This window comes from Balaenoptera borealis (genome assembly GCF_965194805.1).
Source record: "Balaenoptera borealis genome assembly, chromosome: X".
NCBI lineage: Eukaryota > Metazoa > Chordata > Mammalia > Artiodactyla > Balaenopteridae > Balaenoptera > Balaenoptera borealis.
Window position 1 is genome coordinate 46,128,887 of NC_138881.1, and position 23,572 is coordinate 46,152,458.

A 23,572-nucleotide genomic window follows, 5' to 3' on the forward strand; every position below is an offset into this window, starting at 1 on the left:
ATGACCACCATGTTAAGTCTAGTTACCATCTGTCACTATACAAAGGTATTACAGTATTACTGACTATATTCCCTATGCTGTATGTTACTTTCCTGTGACTTACTTATTTTTCTAAGTTGAAGTTTGTATCTCTTAATCCCCTTCACCTATTTCGCCCAACCCCCCCACCCCCCTTCCCTCTGGCAACCACCAGTTTGCTCTCTGTAAGTCTGTTTCTGTTTTTTTTTTTTTTTCCTATTTTTTGACCACGCTGTGAGGCATGCAGGATCTTAGTTCCCCGACCAGGGACCGAACCTGTGCCCCCTGCAGTGGAAGCATGGTGTCTTAACCACTGGACCACCAGAGAAGTCCCTGTTTCTGTTTTGTTTTGCTTGTCTGTTTTGTTTTTGAGATTCTACATGTAAGTGAAATCACAGGATATTTGCCTTTCTCTCTGATTTATTTCACTTAGCATAATACCCTCTAGGTCCATCCATGTTGCTGCAAATGGCGTTATTTCGTTCTTTTTTATGGCTGAGTAATATTCCATTGTATATATGTACCACATCTTCTTTATCCATTCATCTGTCGATGGGCATTTAGGTTTCTTCCTTGTCCTGGCTATTGTAAATAGTGCTGCAATGAACACTGGGGTGCATGTATCCTTTTGAATTATGGTTTTCTCTGGGTACATGCCCAGTAGTGGGATTGCTGGGTTATATGGTAGTTCTATTTTTAGTTTTTTAAGGAACCTCCATACTGTTCTCTATAGTGGCTGTATCAATTTACATTCCCACCAACAGTGCTAGACGTTTCCCTCTTCTCCACACCCTCTCCAGCATTTATTGTTTGTAGATTTAAACAAAATTTTTTTGTTTATTTATTTTTGGCTGCATCAGGTCTTAGTTGCGGCACGCAGGATCTTCGTTGAGGCATGTGGGATCTTTCGTTGCGGCGCGTGGGTTTCTCTCTAGTTGCGGCGTACAGGTTTTCTCTTCTCTAGTTGTGGCGTGCAGGCTCCAGAGCACATGGGCTCTGTAGTTTGTGGCCCGCAGGCTCTCTAGTTGAGGCTCACGAGCTCAGTAGTTGTGGTGGGTGGGCTTAGTAGCCGCGAGGCATGTGGGATCTTAGTTCCCTGACCAGGGATTGAAACTGCATCCCCTGCATTGCAAGGTAGATTCTTTACCACTGGACCACCAGGGAAGTCCCTGTTTGTAGGTTTTTTTATTATTTATTTATTAAGTTTAATAAATTTATTTATTTATTTTTGGCTGTGTTGGGTCTTCGTTGCTGCGTGCAGGTTTTCTCTAATTGCGGTGAGTGGGGGCTACTCTTTGTTGTGGTGTGCAGGCTTCTCATTATGGTGGCTTCTCTTGTTGCGGAGCATGGGCTTTAGGCACGCGGGCTTCAGTAGTTGCGGCACATGGGCTCAGTAGCTGTGGCTCGCGGGCTCTAGATCGCAGGCTCAGTAGTTGTGGCGCACAGGCTTCATTGCTCCACGGCATGTGGGATCTTCCCAGAGCAGGGATCGAACCCGTGTCCCCTGCATTGGCCGGCAGATTGTTAACCAGTGAGCCACCAAGGGAAGTTCCTGTAGATTTTTTAATGATGGCCATCTGACCGGTGTTAGGTGATACCTCACTGTAGTTTTTTTTTTTTTAATTATTTATTTATTTATTTTTGGCTGCATTGGGTCTTTGTTGCTGCACGCGGGCTTTCTCTAGTCGCGGCATGCAGGGGCTACTCTTCATTTTGGTGTGCGGGCTTCTCATTGCAGTGGCTTCTCTTGTTACGGAGCACGGGCTCTAGGTGAGCAGGCTCAGTAGTTGTGGCGCATGGGCTTAGTTGCTCCGTGGCATGTGGGATCTTCCCGGACTGGGGCTCGAACCCATGTCCCCTGCCTTGGCAGGCAGATTCTTAACCTCTGTGCCACCAGGGAAGTCCCCTCACTGTAGTTTTGATTTGCATTTCTGTAATAGTGATGTTGAGCATCTTTTCATGTGTTTGTTGACCATCTGTCATTTGTGTTTCTTCTTTTCTGAATTGCCTTTTCATGTCTTTGGATGTTTTTCTGTTGCGGAGTTTGTCTCTCAGTGATTTGTAAATAAAAAAATATATATACAGCAAGGATTAACCCATTGCCTGTTAGAGATGTATTGTTTCCTAGATTGCCGTTGCTTTTTAATTCTTCTCGTGGTGTTGCCAATGTTTTAGTAGTCAAATATATCAGTCTTTTCCATTATAATGTCTTTTGTAGTTTTTAGTGTTAGATTTTCCATATCCCAGATCACTTATTTGCCCCCAAAAATAAGTTCACGTTTTTCACACTTGAATCTTCCATTTGGAATTTATTTAGTGTGAATTGCAGAGCAAACTTTCTATTTCTCCCCCTTCCAATACTTAGGCAAGTTTCCCAAACTTAACATTGACAAAGCTATTCCTTCCCCAACTGGCTCTTGGTGCTTCATTTTCTCTTTACAGTAGACCATAGCACACTGAATAGTCACGGCTTGAAGCCATTCTCTGTCAGGTCTGCTCATTTCAGCTGCCACCTTGCTTAGCATGTCTGTTTTCCAAAGTCTCAAGGCCAGCTATACTTGCAAATGAAGACAGTAAGCCTGCTCATTTGCCTCTTTTTATGCTTCTCACAAGAGTTTTGCAGCATCCTTCTTCACATGGATCCCAAACACTGCTTCTTAAGATTATTCCTAGGTATTTTATGTTACTGTTGTGAAGGGAATCTATTTCCTGTTGTTTTCTAACTGGTCATTGCTTGTATTTGAGAAAATGTTTAATCCTGCTACCCCTGCCTATCGAGTCTTTGTGTATCCATTGCTCCCTGAACTTTCCTAACACCTAACCCCTTCCCTTCAGTGAGTTTTTGGAAAGCAGTGACTTCTCAGTGTTGTCAGTACATGGTAAGCGCTCAGTAAAAATGTTTATGTTGGGTAATAATTGTTTCTCCAGCCAAGACATACTATGCTTCATAAGTATAGAGCCATACATCCCAGTTTATCTGGGTTTGTTTGCACTTGTGGCCCAGCATAATTTTTTTTTTTTTGGTGGCTGTGCCATGTGGCATGTAGGAATCTTAGTTCCCTGACCAGGGACTGAACCCGCGCCCCCTGCAATGGAAGCATGGAGTGCTAACCACTGGACCACCAGGGAAGTCCCACAGCATAATTAGTAACACCCTTTTTATTTTAAAATTTGCCCAACCTTGGATGATAAGTTATATGGTCACCCTAATTATAAGAAAAGGGGACTATTTTAATAAGGAGATAACCAGTAGTAATTGTAACACACATACGTCAGTGGAGGGAATTATTAGGGGGCAAAAAGAGACATGTTTAATCATATCATGAAAGCAGCTATTAATTAGCCTTCACGTAAATTTAGGCCTCTTATTGACTTCCTTGATACCTGCCTCAAATGCATTTGGAACTATTAAATTGTCCATCTCAAAAAACTTATTTTGAAATATCTCAGGTGTAGAAAAGTTATAAAGTATTATAGTATTATAAGAAATACTTATGTACCCTGCACCACCCAGCTTAAGAAATAAAACATTTAATTTAAGCCCTCTGGGTAATGTACCTCTTCCCAACTGCATCCCCTTTTGTCCCCCATAGCTTATCCTGAACATCGTGCAGTACTGTCATACTTATGCATGGGCTTCCATACTCTTCATACATGTGGATGTGGTTTTTCATGTTCTTGGTATACACATATGTAGTACTGTTTTGCAATTTTTAAACAGGCAGGTCTCATACATTTTTGCTTATCTTTGAGATTGTGTATGTTGATATATGCAATGGATATTTTTACTATTGTATAGGATTTCTTTATATTAATTTATCAGATTATTTATACTTGTTGGACAATAAACGTTTACACGAATGTTTTGTTCATTATAACCAGGCCTCTTGCTGGACTCACTTAAGCTCTAATAACTTTTGATTCTCTTGGTTTAGCAAAATAGTTTCTCTTCAACAGCTATACCTTGTTTCCTGCTTTATGGAAATGGCTAGAACTTGCAGAACAGTGTTAATGGTGATAACTGACCACTTTATGCTTGCAGTGTGATGTTGACTCTTGGTCTGATGCTACCTTATCAAGGTAGTATCTTTACAAGTTACCAGGAATAGTTACTGTTGGCAAATGCCTTGCATCTACTGTCAAAAGGTTTTTCTCTTTTGACATTGAGGTGATGAATATCCCAAAGGCAAATCATACTCAGTCACATTAGGTTTTTGTGGTATGCCATTGAATTAGATTCATTTATTTCCTTCAGGATTATTCCATCTGTACTCCGAACTCCCACACCCGACTCCCAACCCTTGCACCCCTTTCAAATTTAAATCGTCAGAGCTTTATTCTACTTTGATTTTTCAAAGAACCAGTTCTTAAGTGTATTGATCAATTCTACTGTATTTCTGCTTATTTGTTCCTTTTATTTTAAAGCCCTGGTGGATTCCCAGCCTCATCTCAGGCCACTATCCTTTGCTCAAGCCTTGCCCTGTCAACTGGACCCTTGCTGCCTTGAGCTAGATTACCCTGTTCTTCTTAATCTTCAGTCTCACACAGCCTTATGATTCAACCCAAATGCCACTGACGATAGAAAGCCTTTCCTGATCTCCCAGGCTAGACCAGGTACTTCTGCTGGGCACCCAGACCCCCTTCCTACACCTGGTCACAGAACTGATCTGTCTTCACCCCTTGACTAGAAGCTCAATAGGAGGGACAGGGTTGATTCATCTGTCTTCTCAGTGGTCAGGGGGGCCAGGAACAGACAAGTGTGAACATTGGAAGAAAAAAAAAAAGACAAGCAGCCATTTGCATCAGGACCAAGGGATCAGGTTAAGCACAGACACACCACTTTCCTAGATCCACACTTTGGGACATGGTTAAGGGGAAAATCTCTAAGAAGTAGAGCCTCGGAGAATGAGAAAACCCACACAAAGCAAGTACCACTTGAGGTTATTTTTCTAACTAAACTTTTATTACTTTTTTCTTTGAAGGCTGGAACCATCAAAGTCCTTAGATCAACTTTAAGTGCTGGATGGAGTAAAAAAAACCACAAAAGACTGTTGGGCGATCCGTGAACAGACTGGCAAACAAGCAGATGACAAAACAAAACCAAAAAGGATGGAAAGACTGTTCTGGGGAGCTAGTCAAATTATTTGCTTATTAAAATTTGTTAGAAATAAACTAAAACATTAATAAATGAAATCAAAATTTTAAACTGAGCTCCAGGCTTGAAACTGTTATAAAGGCTCAGGAAATAGAACCTTCGGTTGGGTTGAGTGAATTCTCTTAGAACCCTGCTGGTTTGTTCCCCTAGAGCAAGGCAATGCTTTGTCCTTGGCTATAATCTCTAACACCATCACCACCCCCAAGTGCAGATCCCATTCTGAAAAAGATCTCCCCAGTTCCTGATGACTCTGAAGGAGGAGGATGCACCCGTGTGGTGACAGAGATGGCTTTCTGGAGAGTCCATTTGGATTTCTTCTTCAGCCATCTAGCATGTGCTCAAGAAGTGTTTCTTTTTAAACTTGAAAAAAACTCCATTGTGAAAAGTGAGTTATGAAGAGTGCTCTTTATTTGAAACCTCCACAACACAGACGCCAATCTTTTCTCGCATTGAATCATTAGCTGTGCACATCAACACATTCCAAGCACAAATTAAGAAATGCAAACAGAACAAAAAAATATATATATATATAATTTTTTCCCCTATCCAAAGGTTTCAAGTCTCAATGCAGCAAATCCTTCTGAACACAGAATCTGAGGAGCACACTGTTCAAACAGTTGGGACAAACGGGTCCCTGTAAAGGCTATTGCCTTTTTAATACACGGGGTGAGGGATCATGGACGGCATGGAACGGGGAGAGGAGGTGAGGAAAAGGGAGCGGGGAGAGAGAATGAGCAGGAAAGGGGGAACGGGTATGCGCTGGGGAAGATGGGGCAGCTGGGACACACACATGGTGAGTTGGTGGATTTTCATTTATTGGTTTTGACATTTTCTTTCTGGTTCTTTTTTGTTTTCATTTCCCCCCTTCCCAGGTCCAACAATGGTAGAAAAACCCCACAGTGGTGGGCGGGGCCTTATTAGGCCAGCCCAAAGCCTTCAGAGCACTCCTGGATGGCCAATAGTAGCATGTGGCGGAGCTTCTCAAAGCTCTCATAGGCAGGCAGGTCCAGCTGATTAAAACTAGGGAAAGAAGAAAGATCAATTCGTGACAAAAGATGATAACCAAATCCGTGTTCCCATGGTGCCCACTTGACTTCTGCTCGTAGACTCCCAATCCTGTCCTAGCCTTGTCTGCCCTCCTCTAATCTGGCCCCAATACTGGCCACCAGGCACCTAAAACATAATCTGACCCTGTCACTCCTCCTTAAATACCACGACCCTACATGAAAGCTCCAAGGAGGCATTCAGGGTCACTGGTCACCCCTGCCAAGTTCTTTAGCATTCTGCTCCCTGCAACTCCTTGCTCTGGCCACGTTGAGCCCTGGAATACACCTTGTTCTCACATGGCAGTGCTCATCTGCAATGTCACCCCAGCCCCACTGTGAGTCTGGGCCAGCCTCTCATCTCAAATATCATCTTCTCCACAAAAACCACCAAACTGTGAGCTACCCCAGGTCCAGGGTACCTGGGGCCAGATTTGCGCTCCTGACCACGGGTAGGGGCCTAGAAGTAGCAAATACGCAAATTCAATCTAAATGCTGAAAAGGAGAACAAACCTTTCCTCTTACCATGTGTGAGCTGAAGGCAGGCGGTCTGTGGACCTGTCATCTCGATGGATCTGAAACTTCTGAATGCCATTCATGCCTTCAAGGGCAGCAAAACCTTGCAGGGGCACCTTGGAAGTACCCGTGACAAACTGGAGGAACTTGGCACGGTCAGCTTGATCGAAAGAACGCAGTGCTCTCCAGAACCACTGGATCTACAGGAATGAACACAAGAAGCCAGTGTTAGGTAGAGAGCTCTTGGAAGAAAGGGGGATGGGATTTGGAATGTTAGGCAAGCCCCTTCTGTGAGACAGGTTTCAGTTCCTCCATTCACAAGATGAGCAAGGAGATCACCTGAAAACTGAAACTCCAGAAGAGTGAAGAGTTAGGTACAGGTAAGCTGTCACTCAAAACTCCCTTCCCCTAAGAGTACTGGTTTATTTGGTGTCATACAAACTAACACTGCTTAAGGATACAGGGAGGGATGCCATCAGCAGCTCACCTGAATAGAGTTGGACTGGTACTTGTGGTATTCAGTGTTGGATTTCAAATCGTCAATGTCGATTGTGGGCAGTCCTGATATGAGCAGCTCTAACTCCTGCTCAGTGAAGATGGAAATGAGGCGCTTTGGAATGATCTCATAGAAACCTTCTAAGAAAGCTGCCAGCTGTTTGCGGATGGCTCCTGGGGAGAGAACCAACAAGCCACGTGGCATCTGAACTCATACAACTGTTAGAGGTCAGAGATCCCCAATCTGGCAGGATGCTGACTGATCTGCCTACCTCACCTACCACTCTGTTTCTAGGCCCCCATATGAGGGTGGATGAAGGGAAATATTTTTTGGTCAGGTTTTTGGACTCCTTTTATGCAAGGCATTTGTGGCTGGCATAGGGGAAGAGAAGAAACAATGTCTGTGAAATGAGTGAGGCCTGACCTTGCCCCATACTGAGCAACTAGGGAGTCTAATGGACATTTCCCCTACCTGTCATTCTCATCTGGCACACCAGGTGTACATACTCCTTCTTATTCTCCTCTGTTACCAAGATGTTGGCCCCATTGGGTTTGAGGTCACGAACTTCACACACTCCAAACTCTTGGACCTAGAATACCCAAAACCAATAATATGAATCAGGCTTGGTCTAGGATGGAACTTACATAGATACCTGGAAACACACCCTAAACTCTTTGCTGTATCCTGGGCAAGGAGATGAAGCAAGGTCATAAAAAACAGTGACTTTTGTCATGAGCTCATAAATCCCTAATAGGGAAAGGCCAAGGGTTTGGTCCTAAAACATACGGAAACTATCAATAGTAAAAGGGAAAAGGGCATGGATAACATACATAATGTAACACAACAGAATCTTTATGGAAAGCAATTTGGGGGAAGAGTAACCTTGAAATTTTTTTGTTTTTCATTTATGTCTATTTGTACAATTTTTCTAGAGTGAACTGCCTTTGGGAATGAAGAATAATGTACTAGAGCATTTTTTCAAAATATAGAGGAAACTAGGAAACAGCCTGGATTGTTTTACAAATTCTGGTTTTTCTGTTTGTGCCATCTCATGCAAATACCCACTGCTCTCTGCCAGATGGGGAACGGGGAATGGGACTTAAGACATCAAGATGCTTCCTTAGAAGCATTAGAGGTTATCCAATGCCAGTTCAAGGACAACCCCATAACGGGTTTCCTCGACTAGCTGGGATGTGCCATGGTCAGGATCTCCTGACCTACCTCAGTGCTGAAGGTGAGGTCGTAGCCTAGTGTGGAGACATCATTTTCCAGCAGATAAACCAGGCCCTGGTAGAAGTGGTAATCTTCACTCTCCATATCTGTATATCTAGATAAACAAAATTAGGGCCATGGGTTGGGGTGGAGGAGAGGCAGCCTAGTGATGGGACACAAGAAAAGGGACTAGATTTCCAGGACTGAAGACAGTCCCAGGTTTGTGCCACATCCTCACCTGACAGACTTGCCCAAGATGTGTTTGTAGAAGGACCGAGTAAAGTAGCACTCTAGGAGGCGGTTGTCATATACAGCTTTGGCCACGATGCGTCCGACAAACTTGAAGTAGCTAAGGTGGTTGGGGTTGCAGTGGGAAGATGGATTGATGGTGTATGTGACCCGATCACCAGGTGAGGTACGGAACAAGGCATACATAGGATTAAACATCTCCCGAGAGATGATCATATACCACTCCCGCAGGAGCCCTCCAGCATCCTGCCCTTCTTCTCCTTCAAACACTATATACCTGTATAAGAGAGCAGAAACAGGGATGTGCAGAAAGCCCAGGACAAATCCATTCTTTTGCACAGCATGACCTGAGTGAGCGATTGTGAAGGAGTAGCTGGGGAGTGCAGGGTCAGAGGACAGTGGTAAATGCAGAGTGCCAGGAGAGCCCAGAGGAGCGGTGGGGATCTGGGACAAAAAAGGGCATCACTGATGGAAGAGATGTCCCGAAGTATCAGTAAAGCCTCACCCATATTCCAGAAAACAGTAATAGGAAAGCTATAAAGGCCTAATAAGAAAGCAGGAGGCTTTCATCAAGGAAGGAATCATCAAGCGGCATCAAAGAGAGCTGAGCTCAGAGTCCGACGTCTATAAGGATTTGGTGGTGGAGGAGTAGGGTTCAGTCTGTCTTGGAAGCCTCTCTGACTTCCTGTGTGACTACATGGATAGTGAGCCCATGCCATAAGGGAAGGGAGGAATCAAGTTCCTGAGTTCAGGAGGATCAAACTACATCAATAGGTCTATCATCTCAATGGCTCCCATGACACATGGTACTGCAAACTGCCAATCTCCTCTAGGTGGCGCCAGAATCACCAGTGAGGGATTACCAATTTGGTGGGGAGCCACTCTTGCAAGTATGGTCTCCCTCAACCCAGGGTACCATTTGCTTAGCAGGGTTCCCGTTCCTAGTGTAACAATGGAGGAAGCTCTCTTTGCGAAGCCATCAGGTGTACCTTTGTAAATGCGAAAGACTCTCCGGTCTGTACAGGAATTGTTGGATAGCTCAGCCCAAGGGCCAGATGGCCAGCAAAAGACCAGTCTCATGAGACTGGGTGGAGAAGACAGTTCAGTGAGATTATCTAAGCTGGATTCCTCTTAGGAATTCCTACTGGGGAGGGCAGCACCTCCCTAAGTTCCCCTGCACATCTGAGCCCCAAGTAAGCCTTCACTACCATGTAGGGAGGGTCCCAACCCTCCCATCCTGCTTATTCTCTGCTCTGGGCTCTTACAATCGATTCTTCATTTCTTCAGGGGATTTCCGGTGCAGCTCACGATAGGAGTCTTCAAACACATGGTCACGGCGGACGTGCACAGCCATGTCTTCTTTCCGGAGCCCCTCGTCCAAACGCTCCAGCTCTTGGCGGAAATATCTTGGGAGGTAGGAAAGTAAGGAAAATAAGATTAGGGGGTGGCAGAGTAAACTTTTGTTTGCCTGATTAGGATGAAGATCCGCAGTGATGTTCCCCCCATCCTCCAGACACTTTGATCCCTCCAGTGTTTGGGAGAGGCAGGTCATTCACTACCAACTCTAAATTTTTCCCATCTCCATCGAATAGGGGCCCACAGACATTAAGCCATGGAATTTCTGCAATAAGCAGGTAAGCATGTGTAGGTGCACAGGAAGGAAGAGAAGAGTAAAAAATGACAGGAGTGTTGTGGAGGCTCGCCCCCCCACGAGCCCTGCTGTGGCTACCTGCACCTCCTGTATTACCCCAAAGGAAGGACTGGGACTTTAGAAATCATGTGATTAAACAAAGGCTTGCATTTCTCTGATGAAGAATGGAGACTGGGTTGGAGAAGGCCAAGGAGTATTTACGTACAATGATTGTCTGTGGCACAGACAGATGAGTCTCTCCCCGCCCCTCCTACCCCCCAGCACCATTCTAAGGGCTGCCACCAAGGGAAACTTTTTTCCCTGAAAACATCATCCCAGGAGAAATTTTGGCTCCTTTCTGGGAGAGGAGATACCATTTAGAGAGTTCCCATCCCCCCAACACCAGGAGGGCACATACTTGCGCTTGACATCAAAGTCGAGGACACGAATGTAGTCTACCAGGACAGCAAAAGGCCCGTCAGCGAGGTGGGTGGTGGACTGCCGTAGGATCTGGTTTAACACAGTGCGATGAGTCTCTGGGGGGAGAAAGGACAGCAGGAATCAGCACATCATGGGTCTCAGAATAATGAATGAAAGCCAACCAGCCAGCAACTCTCTCTTCCTTGTTTCAGGGGAAAAAAACGTAGTGTGGCACACAAGGACTTCCAGACCCAGTCCCTACCTCACTAGCCTCACTTCCCAACACACACACACACACACACACACACACACACACACACACACACACACACACTCTCTCTCTCTCTCTCTCTCTCACTCTCTCTCCCCCTCTCTCTCTCTCTCCCCCTGCAAATCAGCTAAGAACAAAATGTATGAATTGACCCTGTAAAAAAATGAAGCCTTCTACATTTGGGTACCTAAGAGTTCCCTGTACCTGCAAAGCGAAGAAACTTCTGTGTGTCAGGGGGCAGGCTTGATGAGATGTGCATAGACGAGGGCTCCCGGGAGAAGAATGGGTCAAGGGAGGAAGGAGTGGCTGGGGTTAAGGGGGCAGGGGAGAGTGGAGGAGGCTCATCCTTGATGTGTGCCAGCTGGCTCTCACGGGTGTCTCGGACAGGAGGCTTGCTCTCCCGCTCTGTGGCATGGACCAGAAAGAAGGCCTCGACGGCAGGCTGTAGTACTGGGGGTAGGAACGATAGGACAGTGACAATTTACTTTATAAACTTCAACATATAAACCTCTTCCCCCCTCATAATCAAATTTCAAAAGTACTACATGAAAAAGTAATGAAAACTTGCAGGAGAAATATAATGGTGCTGCAGAGGAAGTCAGAGTTTCCAGAGAAAAATGGGATAGGCAACCAGTTATAAAGATTCCCCCGGTCTAAAAAGTAAAAGATACCAGCTACCAAAAGAGAACGTTAATCTTTTTTCTGACAATGAAGTCAGAGAAAAAAAATCCTCTCCTTTGAACTCCTATTATGGAGATCTGACGGAGAGGAGTAATCTGGAAGGAAGAAGATTAAGCTGGCAGAAAGGGCCCCAGAGCAGATCAGCGGACCTGGGCCCTCCCTCAGGCCACAACTCACCTAGCACCGCATGCTGGTCATGGGATTCCTCCAGTTCCTTTAGGCACTCTCCCAGCATGTCCCACAGCTCATCCAAGCTCAGTTGCTCGCTGAGCAGGGGTAACTCGGGTGGCCTCTCCTCCTTCTCCCCCTGTGGAGTTCCATCTGAGCATAGAGGGCACAGAGAGGAGAGATTGGGAAGCCCCTGAGGCTTTTCCTTCATTCAGACCAAATGCACAGGCCATTAGGCAGATCAAGTAGATTGGTCCACTGGCCAATGAGTAATTGAGTGACATCTGAAAGCAAGTTCTAGTCCTATACTGGATGGCATTTAAACTTAAACTGAATAAAATTAATACAAGAAAAAGTTTGTCTAGTTGCACTAGACGCTTTTCAAGTGCTCAGTAAGCTACATGTAGCTAATGGCTACTGCAAGAAAATTCTACCAGACAGCATTGGTCTTCTCATTGCCTTACTAGCTCCCAGAAAACCTATGGATTATTAAATGATTTAATATATTTTAAAAACTGGATGTCCTATGACAACACTATCCCACAGGAATGTGTCAAAAGGGTGCCAAAAAGCATTCTATATGAAATTAACCTTGAAAAATGCTGCTAATAATAGCATCCACTGTGTGCCAGGTACTGCTCTAAGTGCTATATGTACACGTGTTAACTCAATCCTAACTATGAACATCCCTATTTTAAATGAGGAAACTGAACAAAGAGAGGTTTGCCTCAGGTCCCAGAGATAGTAAATGGGGAGACAAGACTCAAACGTATGCTGTCTCCACACAATATCATCATAGTTTCTTTACTACAGAAATTGCAATGTGTGCTATGATTCTCCAATGAGGACCAGGTGGTGATGGTTAGTGATCTTAGTTGATTGGTACGGGCCTATCAACATATAGAAACCAGGGTTCACTTGAACAAACTGGAAAACACTGAGCTTATGTATGTTGGAAGCAGGGGATCCAGCAGGCATTCCATGAAGACTGGTTCTCCCTTTTGTTGGGCTGGAGATGGGAAGCAGTACTGACCAATGGACTGAGTATCTTGAGCACTGGGAGATGGCTGGTCCACATCCATGGGTGATTCCTCCCTTCGGACAGATGCCTCTGACTGGCTTGACTCCGACTGGATAAAAGGGAGACAAAGTCACATAAAGGGTGCAACTCTGCTTTCCTCAGGGACAGGCTAGAGGCTGTCCTACAATCTCTCACATATCATAAGCTTGGAAAGAAGCCTCCCATGTCTTCCCATATGGAAAGAAGTTTCCTTAGGTAGCTCTCCAGGACAAAAGAATGGCCTTCCCACCTCCTTTGCTGTCCTCCACCCTGAGCTAGCAAGCTTTTGCAAAGAGCTCCCTGGATGCCCGCATTTGCCTCCACTCTATTCCAGGCCTGTGTCCAGTCAGGCACCATCCTCCTGGACTTCAAGACTTCTAGGGACAGTTTACACACATATATATACCTATATATAAAACTCAGATGGGCAGAAGGTAGGTTTACTCTTTGTTCCTTTTTGCTCACAAAAGGGGAAATAACGGGAATGAATTAGTGCAATCTTTGATGGATGGGATTGGCTTTTTAAAAAAGCCAACATCTGTCATATCAGGTGTGGGAAAGAGACTGGGCAGAAAAAATACTCCAGAATAATAGTTCTCTATTCTCCCTTTCTACCCTGCTGGAGCTACAGCTCTTAAATTCTAGGCTGTTCCCAGCATGCTCAATGAAATCACACTGTATAATAGTAATTACAGATAAAGAAAAAATAGGCATCGAGATATCCTTATTTCCCGGATCTTGGGAAGGCGACTTGCATGTTGTTACAAGGACAGGAAAACAATGAGTACCACAGCATATATACATGATTCCAGGCTTTTCCTACAGCCACTCTGTGCTGAGATCCCAACAATGAACTGGCTACCTAGGAACCTGAAAAGGCTTCCTCCTAAAAGTGCCCAACTGCCTGGGTGCCAAAAGAGTATGAAGAATAGAGGCAGAGACCAGGGTGGAGGGATCAGCCATAGCCAGAAGAGGCTGTGTGGGATGTGTACCAAGCTTGGGGGACTTTCAAGGGCAGGATTCCTGACGTGTCTCTGAGGTACTTGCATTGTTCCATGAGACTGAAAAATCTTTTATCACGAATCCCCTCAGAACCCAGACACTTAGCATTATGCAGTTTGCAAAAGCGCCACTGTTGATTGGATAGCTGGGAGTGGGGTATGATGGCCAAGCTTTAAATCAAACCAAACCAAACCAATAAACAAACAGTAAAGAAAGCACCAAGAGAAAGTAACCCTGTTATCCAGAAGCATTCATATAGCAAACTTAATGCAAAAGCATACAAGGTAAGGGCAATGAAACCCCACTGATGATGTGGTGGGGGAGGGAGGAGAGACAAATGAATGAGGGGCCACAGGCATCATGCTAACCGTTGCTGCTTGTTGCTGTCTCCGCGCCCTTTGACCCTCACGTACCATTTGTATAATGGCATCAGCCTCAGCCTCCAGCTGCCGAACAGCTGCCTGGATGCTGCTAGCTGAGCCTAAACCGGAAGAACCTGGGAGAAAGAAAAAAGAAGGTAAGATGTAAACTGTAGAAAGAGAGAATGCTCAATATTCTCTCTCCCATCTCCTGGGCCACCACGGGACACCTTGCTGAAGTCTTTGAGCTTTAAGCTCAGGCAGCCTCAGAATGCTCATCGTCAGGCACTAAGAGCTACCATTACAGATAAGGGCAGGCAACATGGGGCTGGGCAGACGGATGGTGGCAGGTGAGAGAGTTCTGCGGGACAGGGGGAAAGACGTTGGATTTGGCATGCCATAGCTGAGGCAACATGGCTACAATATTTTAGCCAAGAGTGTTCAAGGAAGCAGAGAGGAGACAAACTCAGTGAGTTAAATCTTGTTCACCAAAAGATCTGTCCCCAGTTTCCTTGCCAGATTTCCACTCCCCTTTAATTCCCACTTGCCCTAGTGAAATTTCCTATGTAGACGGCTTGAGTGAGATACAGAATGCAGCCACCAACATTTTAAGATAGGATCATCATTTTCCTTAGAAAAGATCAAACAGGAAGGAGACATGACATTAAGTCCTGCCCTCCAGGGTCTCTTGTTTTTCCACCGCCAACCTTGCCCCTCAACTGGACACCCCAGTTCCATACCTAGCCTGCCTGTCTGCTTGGCTTTCTTGTTAGCTCGGCGTGTGTCGTCCCGGAGCTGGATGATGACCTGCAGTACCCTCAAGAAGAACTTCTGGGTAGATGTCTTGGATGTCAACATGGACATAGAAGGCAACTGGAGCTCCCGGCCACCCAGAGGTCGCTTCTGAGATGCCACGATTACCACATTCTCAGCCATGTCAAACCTGGAGAGTGTAGAGGTGGCTTGCATATACTGAGAGCATCAAAGCATCAACACCCAGAGCAGGCAGGGCTTTCTTGTGTCAAGCAGGGGGTAAGGAATCTCAGAAGAAAATCACACAAGTAGGAAAAATAGGGCCGACTGTGTACAGGGCAGAAACAAAATCTGTCCAGGGAAGAGGGAAAAAATAACCAGGAAGCCAGGAAGAGCCACTTTTCAGAATGTCCCTGATCCCAACCCCACGGCCAAATGGGCAGCTGCCACCTACCTGCTCTGCATTTTGCCTTTCAGCTTGGTGGTCTGTGGCTGCTCCTCAGGCAGGCCATCAGGGGAGAGGGTCTCACACTGGGCTCGCCGCTGCTGTTCCAGATTGTATTCCCGTAGTTCAGCCAGAAGGGTTCCTGGGCAGGCAGAGAAGCCAGCAAGTGTTCAGAGACTTCCCTAATGAAGCAGTGAAAAGCCAAACCTTTCCAAGAAAACTTCCTAGGTGCTTTGTTCAGCTGCACTGAACCTGGAATGAGCAGAATTTTGCTCTGTTCATTTTACTATGTGTGCTCACAGATCAACTAACTGCTCAGGGGCCACTGGTTTATCTGGCCTTGAGAATTTGCTGAATCTACAAGAAATACAGCTCAGTGCAGAGGGGAAAAAGTATCTCTTTTGAAGTCCGTATACCTCTCAAACTTCTTAGGTTTTTGTGGTAATCTCAGGCAAATTGCTTAATCTCTTTCCCAATTTGCTTACCCATCTTAATAATGCGGCTTATACTGCCTAACCTCACAAGGCTGCTTTGAGAATTAGGAGATAACTGTCTAGCAGAGTGCCTAGGACACTGCCTAACCTATGGATGTTGAATAAATGGTGGCAGTCAAGAAAGATCAGAGGCCTCTTCTGGAAGAACTCTGTAATTCTCATGCAACAAAGAACATCCTAGGTCACATAGTTTAATTGACTCTCATGTCACCTCAGCTCCAGGGATGTTTGTGAGAAGGAGATAACTACACAGGTGGTTGAGATCTAGGGAGACCCATGATTGGGATGGGGGGTGGGAGAGAGCAAAGAGTGTCTCTATAGATGCTGAAAGCAAATCTGGCCCCACTCCTTGATTCAGCCACCCCATCACCTGGGTTTTAGTTTTCTTCTTGGTAAAACAGGAAGACTGAAACTAGATAATTTGCAAGTATTCTTAGAATTTTTGTACCCTCAAAACTGCACAAAGGCAGAGGGTATTATTCTTTCAATTCCCGAGCCTGAATGTAGTATAGGTGCATCGCTGAGGTGGCGAACTGCCTCAGCAGGCTCATCATAGGGCTCTTATGAGTGCCCAGAATGGAAAAGCAATGTCGGTCCTATGGGTTCTCATTTTCCTTCACTAAGCACCGATTACCAGCTGTGTGCCAGGGATTGGGAATGTAGAGAGAAGACCAGCCCTGCTCTCAGAGAACTGGGCAGAGGAAAACAGATGACAACCTAGTATTATCAGTGCTGTGAAAGAAGAGCTCATGGGGCTGTGCTACAGATGCACAGAGGAGTTTGATTCAGCCTGGGGGTTCAGGGAAGGCTTCCATAAAAAGGTGACACCTAAGTGGAAGGTTTCAGAAAAACAGGGTGCTTTACTCCTATTATTACCTATCTGTTTACAAAGGGTATAACCCAGATGGCGGGCTCCATTCAGTAGCAGCTTCAAAACAGTGTCCCGGGTCCCAGGGTCCCCCCGAGAGAGCTGCAGTAACACATTGGCTGCATCCTCTAGGCCTTCTTCAGAACAAGAATGGGATGTCAACACCTGGGAAAAAGGAAGGAGATGGGGTGAGCCCCAACTTGAGAACTAAAACATTATCTACCCCAGTCAACTCTTTCTCCCCCAACCTTGGGAGGTCAGAAGAACTTGGACTCACCTCCACAGAGAGCTGGAGCTGATTTTCAGTGAGGCCAGAGGATACCATCTTAAAGTCCGTGCTGCTGCCGGTATCACCCACCTTCGCTGGAGATTTGCTGGCCTTAGTAGTAGTAGAAGCTTTGAGGAAACAGACAGAACACTGTAAGCCTCTGAAACTCGCATGCCAGAGACTTAAGTGGCAGAGCCAATCGCTGCACTGCCCAGGGCTTCAAAATGGAAAAGTAGTGAAAACGAAGATCCACCCCACATAGCCGAATCCAAATGACTTGGGATACCAAGGACTCTTATGACTGTACCTTCTAAAGTGACAAAGAATCCCAGATATTTCTTGCAACTGTTCCCCTACCGTCAGAGGGCTCTCTGAAAGCCCCCCTTCCTTCAAAATCTGTTTCTTCAAATGATTCTTGTTAGTGTGCCGCAGGGCACATTCCCTTCACTTCCTGGGATGGCCTGGCTACTTGATTCTACCCTGATTCCCACTGTTATCCTGCCTGCCCTTGAACTGCTTCCTCTGAGAACTGGCTCCCTCAACCAGGCTAGAAAGACTGGGGATTCTTTAAAGACAGGGACTTTCTCCCCCTCCTTTTTTAAAAAAAATTTATTTATTTATTTATTTATGGCTGTGTTGGGTCTTCGTTTCTGTGTGAGGGCTTTCTCTAGTTGTGGCAAGCGGGGGCCACTCTTCTTCGTGGTGCGCGGGCCTCTCACTATCGTGGCCTCTCTCGCTGCGGAGCACAGGCTCCAGACGCGCAGGCTCAGTAATTGTGGCTCATGGGCCCAGTTGTTCCACGGCATGTGGGATCTTCCCAGACCAGGGCTCGAACCCGTGTCCCCTGAATTGGCAGGCAGATTCTCAACCACTGTGCCACCAGGGAAGCCCCTCTCCTCCTTTTTGAGCTTAGCCTAGGGGAAGCCACATTCAGTGGTCTCCACAGGAGTGGTGGAGGGGGGAGGGAGGGGAAGACGGAGAGAACTTGGACAAATGAGGGTGAGAATTAACACATTTGGCTCTCACAAACACAAACCAAGCTGACTGCTGTCATTTAGGGAGGAATACCTGGGTGGGGGAGAGTTGGGGGTGAGGCGGGTGTACACACCCCTCAGCTCCCAGCCTACATCCACACTTACTTGAAACAGTAGTGGTAGAAGTCGTGGGGGTAGTCACTGTGGTTGAAGAGGCTACAGCAATGGTGGATATAGTCGTGGCAGCAACCAGGGCCGGAACAGAAGTGACAGGGGTGGTTGCAGCAGGGGGAGTGGGTGTGCTGGAGGCAGCAGTGGTAGTGGTGGTAGATGTGGTTGATGTGGCAACACTGGTGGAGGAAGCACTGCTGCCAGAATTAGCCTGTGCTTCCGACACTTTGTTTTCTGGGAGAGCAATTGAGATGAGAGAAAGGAGTCTGAGGAGTTTCTCAGTTAAGAGAGAGCTCCGGCGGATGACTGGGTGTGACAACATGTTCATGAGCTGCCCCAGTGGAGAGGCCTCGAGGCTGTATGGGGAAGTTTCCCCCTCACCACCAGCGCTCACTGGCACTGACTTCACAGAGTTCTTGCCTTTCCGGCTGACATTCATGTTGTCCAGTTTTACCAATAAGTCCCAGAAGTCTGTGCAAATGCCACTGCTCGTGGACTGTGAAGAGCATGGGCTGCAGGCCTGCTTACTGCCCCTCTCCCGATCACTCTCACAGTTTGTTTCTTTGGTCCGCTGCTGTGTGAAGTGGCTGGGAAACACCTGCCAGGAAAAGAAGGACAGGCTTGGCGTACGAGGTCTACACAGAAAATGTCTTGTGACAAGGAAAGACAACTGGCTCCTAGACTCTCCACTCCTTTGGACAGCTTTAGTAACACTGGAGAGATGTAACATAGGAGTTTTTATCCAACTGATGTTGTGAAGCAGCCTAGAGAAACTAACAAAAGCTCTGTAGGGAGACAGACGATTAGCACACTTTTCTGAGCATCTATCTCTATACTTACAAAATGGGGAGGATACCTACACGACTGTGCAAAATTGTTGAGATTAGAGGTAATGCATTTCGCATAGTGCCTGGTATAAGGCAGGCCCTCAACAAATGGCAGCAAAGCTTATGAAAAAGAGGACTGAAAAAAAAAAAAGAGAGAACTGAATTAAGTTCTAGGTCCAGCCAGCTCCATCACTTACTAGCCACATGACAAAGCCACTAAAGATTTCTGTATCCCAGCTTTTTCATCTGTAAAATGGGAACCATGCAAACCACTGAGGGTTGTTTGATGGCTGAATGAGACAATGCATAAAAATTGTGAAGAGTGAACACAAAAGACCCACAAAATTATTTACTGGACAATCTCCCAGAAACAATACAGGCCTCAGCACCAACGATGAGGACCTGGTAGCTCCCTCAGAGTTCAGATTTCACCTACGCTATGGCTGACAACCGTCTTCCATCCCCAGGAGTTGGGTTCCCTCCAAGCTCCTCACCTTGGCTAATTGAATGAGTGTATCCAGAACGTGTCTGCAGACAACAGGAGCAGCCTGGGGGTGGATGTGGACAGTGGAGCCACTACTTGCATGCTTCTCAGTATGTTTGCGCCCCCCTGAACGCTGGATCTGGAATATATTAGTCCTGCAGCCTAGGGCTGCATCCATGGATACTGAGAGCCAGGAAAGCTGGTTGGAGCTCTTAGACTCCATCTTGTGTAGCAGGTCCAGGGGCCGGTTCTCATGGCTGCTTGACCCACAGCTCTTGCTTGACTTTTTGCCCTTTTCCTCACTTGAGGAGAGCCTGGGTGTTTCAATGCAAAGCTCACTCTCACTGCTGCGCTGCAAGATGGAGAGCAGGCTTCGGATGACCCAGTGGCGGGTCTGGGCGTGGTAGCAGAGATTTCTCAGTACTCGATGTAGACGGCTAGTATTGAGCTTCGGCTCATCCACAAAAAGTAGGACCAGGAGACAAGACAGGGCTTCGTGATCCAGGAGGAGCCGTCCTCGGAGGCGTAGGAGAGTGTCCACATTACTGCCAGAAGGCCTGGAACAGAGCATAGTTTCTGGGTAATACTTTGGCTAGAGCTCTGGGATCAGGCATAGGCCTAGGGGAGGGGTATGAGCTGGATACATCCCAGGAGGCTCGAGCAGGGAGGGTGTCCAGTCCAAGGACTCTTAAGTATTCTTAATAGTAACAACAGCTGTCCCCTTGAGTGCCTACTATGTTCCAGATACCCTACGATATCTGTAACAGCTTCCTCCTGGGGCTCCTGTAAAGACTAGAGAACCACCCAATTTTGAGATGATGAGCAAGAGGCTCAAATAGGTTAAGTGACTTGCCCTATATCACACAACGACTGAGAAGAGAGCAGAGACTGCAGCCCAGGTCTGTATCAACTGGTAAAATTGGACTGCCCATAAAGTCCTAGGACACAATGCTTATTTTGGCCTTCTATAGACTACCAGGAGGTCATCTGCTGAATAGGGACTGATCACTCCCTTCACGCTCTGGCCTCGTTAATAATGAACTCTTCTGCAGCCTAGGTGCTGTAATCTCAAGGCAAGCGGTTGTCACTGTTTTCCTATTTGTGTGGGAGGCAGGTGGCTTTCCTTGTTGTAACCACAGCTAGAGCCTGCTGCCTGCCTACCTTACTTTGTGATTATGGTCTACAGTAGCTACACTAACCAGAAGTGTGGCTTTCTGAAGGGGGAGTCCAAAGATCTGGCTTCCCCATTCATTCAAGTAAACATCCTAGAGAGGTCATTCAGCCTCTCCACCTATAAATAGAGTTGGACTAGTAGTAGACATGAAAGGTGGTATGGCAAAGAAAAAAAGACAGGCAAAGGGTACCTATTATGGCTGCTGCTACCCCCCATCTGGAAGGTGCCGCCTCTCTGCACGGCAAGCCGAGTGTATTGGACCCCACGGTTGCCACTCAGGCGACTGGTGAAGGCTGGAAGGAAAGAAAAAGGAAACTGAAATTGGGGAGGGGGTGTGTGCTGAGCTGGGCCCAAGTAATACAAAGGAGAACAAAGAGTCTCATGTGGCCAAAGCCAGACATTCCAGAGCCCTCCCACTTGCCTCCCTCTGTACCCGGGCTTCGAAGAATGGCAGAGAGTGCAGAGGTGCTGCTGTGCCCAAAAAGCCGCTCATGCATGAGCTGCCTCTGTCGGGCTTCCTGCTCTCGCCTCAGGGCTTGAGCCTCAGCTGCAATGTCAGGTGGCATCACGGCCAACACGCTGTCCTCCATGTCCTCTAGGACACTACGGCGCAGGTCTGAGGGCAGAGTCTGGATGAAGGTCACAGGGTCCATGGGGGTGTCTGAGCTGGCATTCTGTGCCAGTTCCCGTCGCTGTTGCTCAGCTCTCTGCTGTGCCAGTACCTACAGAGCAGGAGGAGTCAATGGGGGCATACCCACAGCCAGGTAGCCTGGCACCACCAGCCCCCCCGCTCACATACTTCCTCCTGGATGGCTGGAGGCAGGGCGGCCAGGAACTCAGGGCTCACTTCGGTCACACCAGGATTCCCCACCACTGCAGGAGCTGAGCTATTTGTCGAGGGGGCAGTCCGCGTTGGTGGACGAATGCCCAGCTGGTTCTGTAGAACTTCTCGGCGAATGTCATCAGGAAGCGCGGCCAGAAAAGAGGGGTCCACGCCTTCAGGGAGACTAATACCTGAGGGGAGATGCAAGATGTGAAGGGACTCTTACTTCTACTGAAGCCTGAAGATGTACTTGGATCAAAGAAACCCATGGCCTTGGATGAGGGAGACCAGCTTTCTCTGTCCTCATTTCATGCCAAGGACACAGGGGACACAGAGAAGGCCCACCCACCCTTCCCTAGGCTCCGAACAGCTCTTGTTATATGCCAAGTTCTGTGTGTGCACTGTCACTTAACCTTCAAGACCCCACCATGTAGCTATCATCACCCTCTCAGTATCAATGAGGATCAGAGAAGTTAAGTAATGGCTCCAGTTCCTAAAAGTAGGTGGCAGAGAGGGGATTTGAGCTAAGATCAGTTTGACTCCAAAGGCCTGGGCTCATTCCATTGTGTAGCATCAGCATCCCCTTACTGCAGGCCCTCCCCCCATATATATGCCACCCGCCATCTGGATGGAACGGTTCAACTGGTGGGCATTTCCATGCCAAGGGTTACTAGAAGCCTAAACAGCCCCAGGATGGCCTGAGCACACATGGAGCTCACCTGCTAGAGGATCTTCTTCTTCACTGCTTGTTGAAGGCAGTGGTTCTTCTAGGATTCCCCGGGAATCTGCTCCAGAAATGGCCACGGCAGAATCTCTGGTGGAAGAACTCTCAGAGGATGCAGGGGTAGAGCTAAAGGAAATCATTTTCAAGTTCTCTGTATTATATTTTCCACTTATAAAATATTCCTATAGTACCCCTTTTCTCACAGAAGCCAAGTTGATTTCCCCAGTATACAAAGCATGTGCACTGGTTACTAAGTATGAATGTGGCTTGAAATACCCACCAACACACCCTGCCCTCCTCTCACTCACACAGTGCTTACCTGTCCTCTGGGGGCTGGGTAGGTTCCCCTGACCCTTCACTCCTGCCTTGCACTTCTGTCACAACTGGTGGGGCATCCCCAGGAGTGGAGCTGCCTGCTGTGGGCTGCTCAGAACTGCCAGGTGCTGAGGTGTCACCCACAGCTTCCTCCAGGGTGCAGGAAGCCAGGCTGCTGGTGTCCATGGGAGAGCCTTCCAGTTGACTACTGACAGCTGTCAGAGCATCAGAATCTTCAGCTCTCTCTGGGGAAAGAGAGGCTAGGAGGAAGTCACATGGAGAGGTTAGATCTCTGCTTCGAAGAGGGGGAGGCTGAATTAAGAAGCAGCCAGATCAGACTTCTCACTTCTTCACCTTCACTTCACGCTGGCCTGATGCTCCCCCCTCAATCTCATTTGCTTTAAAAAACTCAACTCAAGCCCTTTCTATTATCTGTTAAACATTTATGGTGTTCCAAGCATGCCTGTGAAACATCTTCTCTAGGCACCCCAGGTAAGGGATCCTGTCACTTTCAGATTTCCTGCAGGTATCATTTACACAAGCTCTTTGGTTCTGCTTGTCTAAACAAACAAGGTTCCTTTAAGGCAAAACCCCCTACACCCTAAGGTTTTTCCAGAGCTTGTCACAGGCAGTATGGTAAAGAGCAGGAACGGCAAACAGGCTTGTTTACCCTGTTGGAACACTGCTGAGAAGAATTTTGAGGCCCCATTTCAAACCAGTGGGAAACAGTGCCATGAGATAAATGGTGTTGGCTGGGATGGGAGAGCTGCTAAGTGTGCAGTCACGTGCTTGCCCATTCCTGGAAATGTTGAAGAAAAGCAAGCTCCAGAGTTACACAGATCTGGATTTTAATCACAGCTCAACCACTTACTGAGTGACCTTCGGCTAATTATTTCACCTTTGAGTTCCAGTTTATTCATGGAGACAACACCCTCTACTTTGGATGATTGTTTTTTAAAGAAGTTAAATAAT

General features: G+C 46.9%; 1 protein-coding gene across 15 annotated transcripts in view; it reads right to left on the reverse strand.

The window, feature by feature from the left end:
- Positions 1-5,563: 5,563 nt before the first annotated feature.
- The window catches only part of HUWE1 (HECT, UBA and WWE domain containing E3 ubiquitin protein ligase 1), a 140,923-nt gene continuing 122,914 nt past the window's right edge, over positions 5,564-23,572 (reverse strand). For 13 of the 15 annotated variants that reach the window (XM_082376504.1, XM_082376505.1, XM_082376503.1 and 10 more), the window contains 23 exons: positions 22,605-22,860; positions 22,281-22,411; positions 21,538-21,752; positions 21,172-21,460; positions 20,929-21,031; positions 19,575-20,121; positions 18,248-18,851; positions 17,118-17,236; positions 16,849-17,005; positions 15,488-15,620; positions 15,021-15,223; positions 14,290-14,417; positions 12,893-12,989; positions 11,869-12,012; positions 11,215-11,460; positions 10,738-10,855; positions 9,955-10,095; positions 8,679-8,966; positions 8,450-8,555; positions 7,700-7,817; positions 7,220-7,401; positions 6,742-6,932; positions 5,564-6,193 (listed from right to left, as the gene is read on the reverse strand). In XM_082376504.1, the coding sequence (XP_082232630.1) occupies positions 6,091-6,193; positions 6,742-6,932; positions 7,220-7,401; positions 7,700-7,817; positions 8,450-8,555; positions 8,679-8,966; positions 9,955-10,095; positions 10,738-10,855; positions 11,215-11,460; positions 11,869-12,012; positions 12,893-12,989; positions 14,290-14,417; positions 15,021-15,223; positions 15,488-15,620; positions 16,849-17,005; positions 17,118-17,236; positions 18,248-18,851; positions 19,575-20,121; positions 20,929-21,031; positions 21,172-21,460; positions 21,538-21,752; positions 22,281-22,411; positions 22,605-22,860 (4,619 nt within the window). In that variant the 3' untranslated portion in view covers positions 5,564-6,090. Of the gene's footprint in view, positions 6,194-6,741; positions 6,933-7,219; positions 7,402-7,699; positions 7,818-8,449; positions 8,556-8,678; positions 8,967-9,954; positions 10,096-10,737; positions 10,856-11,214; positions 11,461-11,868; positions 12,013-12,892; positions 12,990-14,289; positions 14,418-15,020; positions 15,224-15,487; positions 15,621-16,848; positions 17,006-17,117; positions 17,237-18,247; positions 18,852-19,574; positions 20,122-20,928; positions 21,032-21,171; positions 21,461-21,537; positions 21,753-22,280; positions 22,412-22,604; positions 22,861-23,572 lie in introns of those variants that run through there. The other 2 variants (XM_082376506.1, XM_082376502.1) reach the window with 2 other exon arrangements.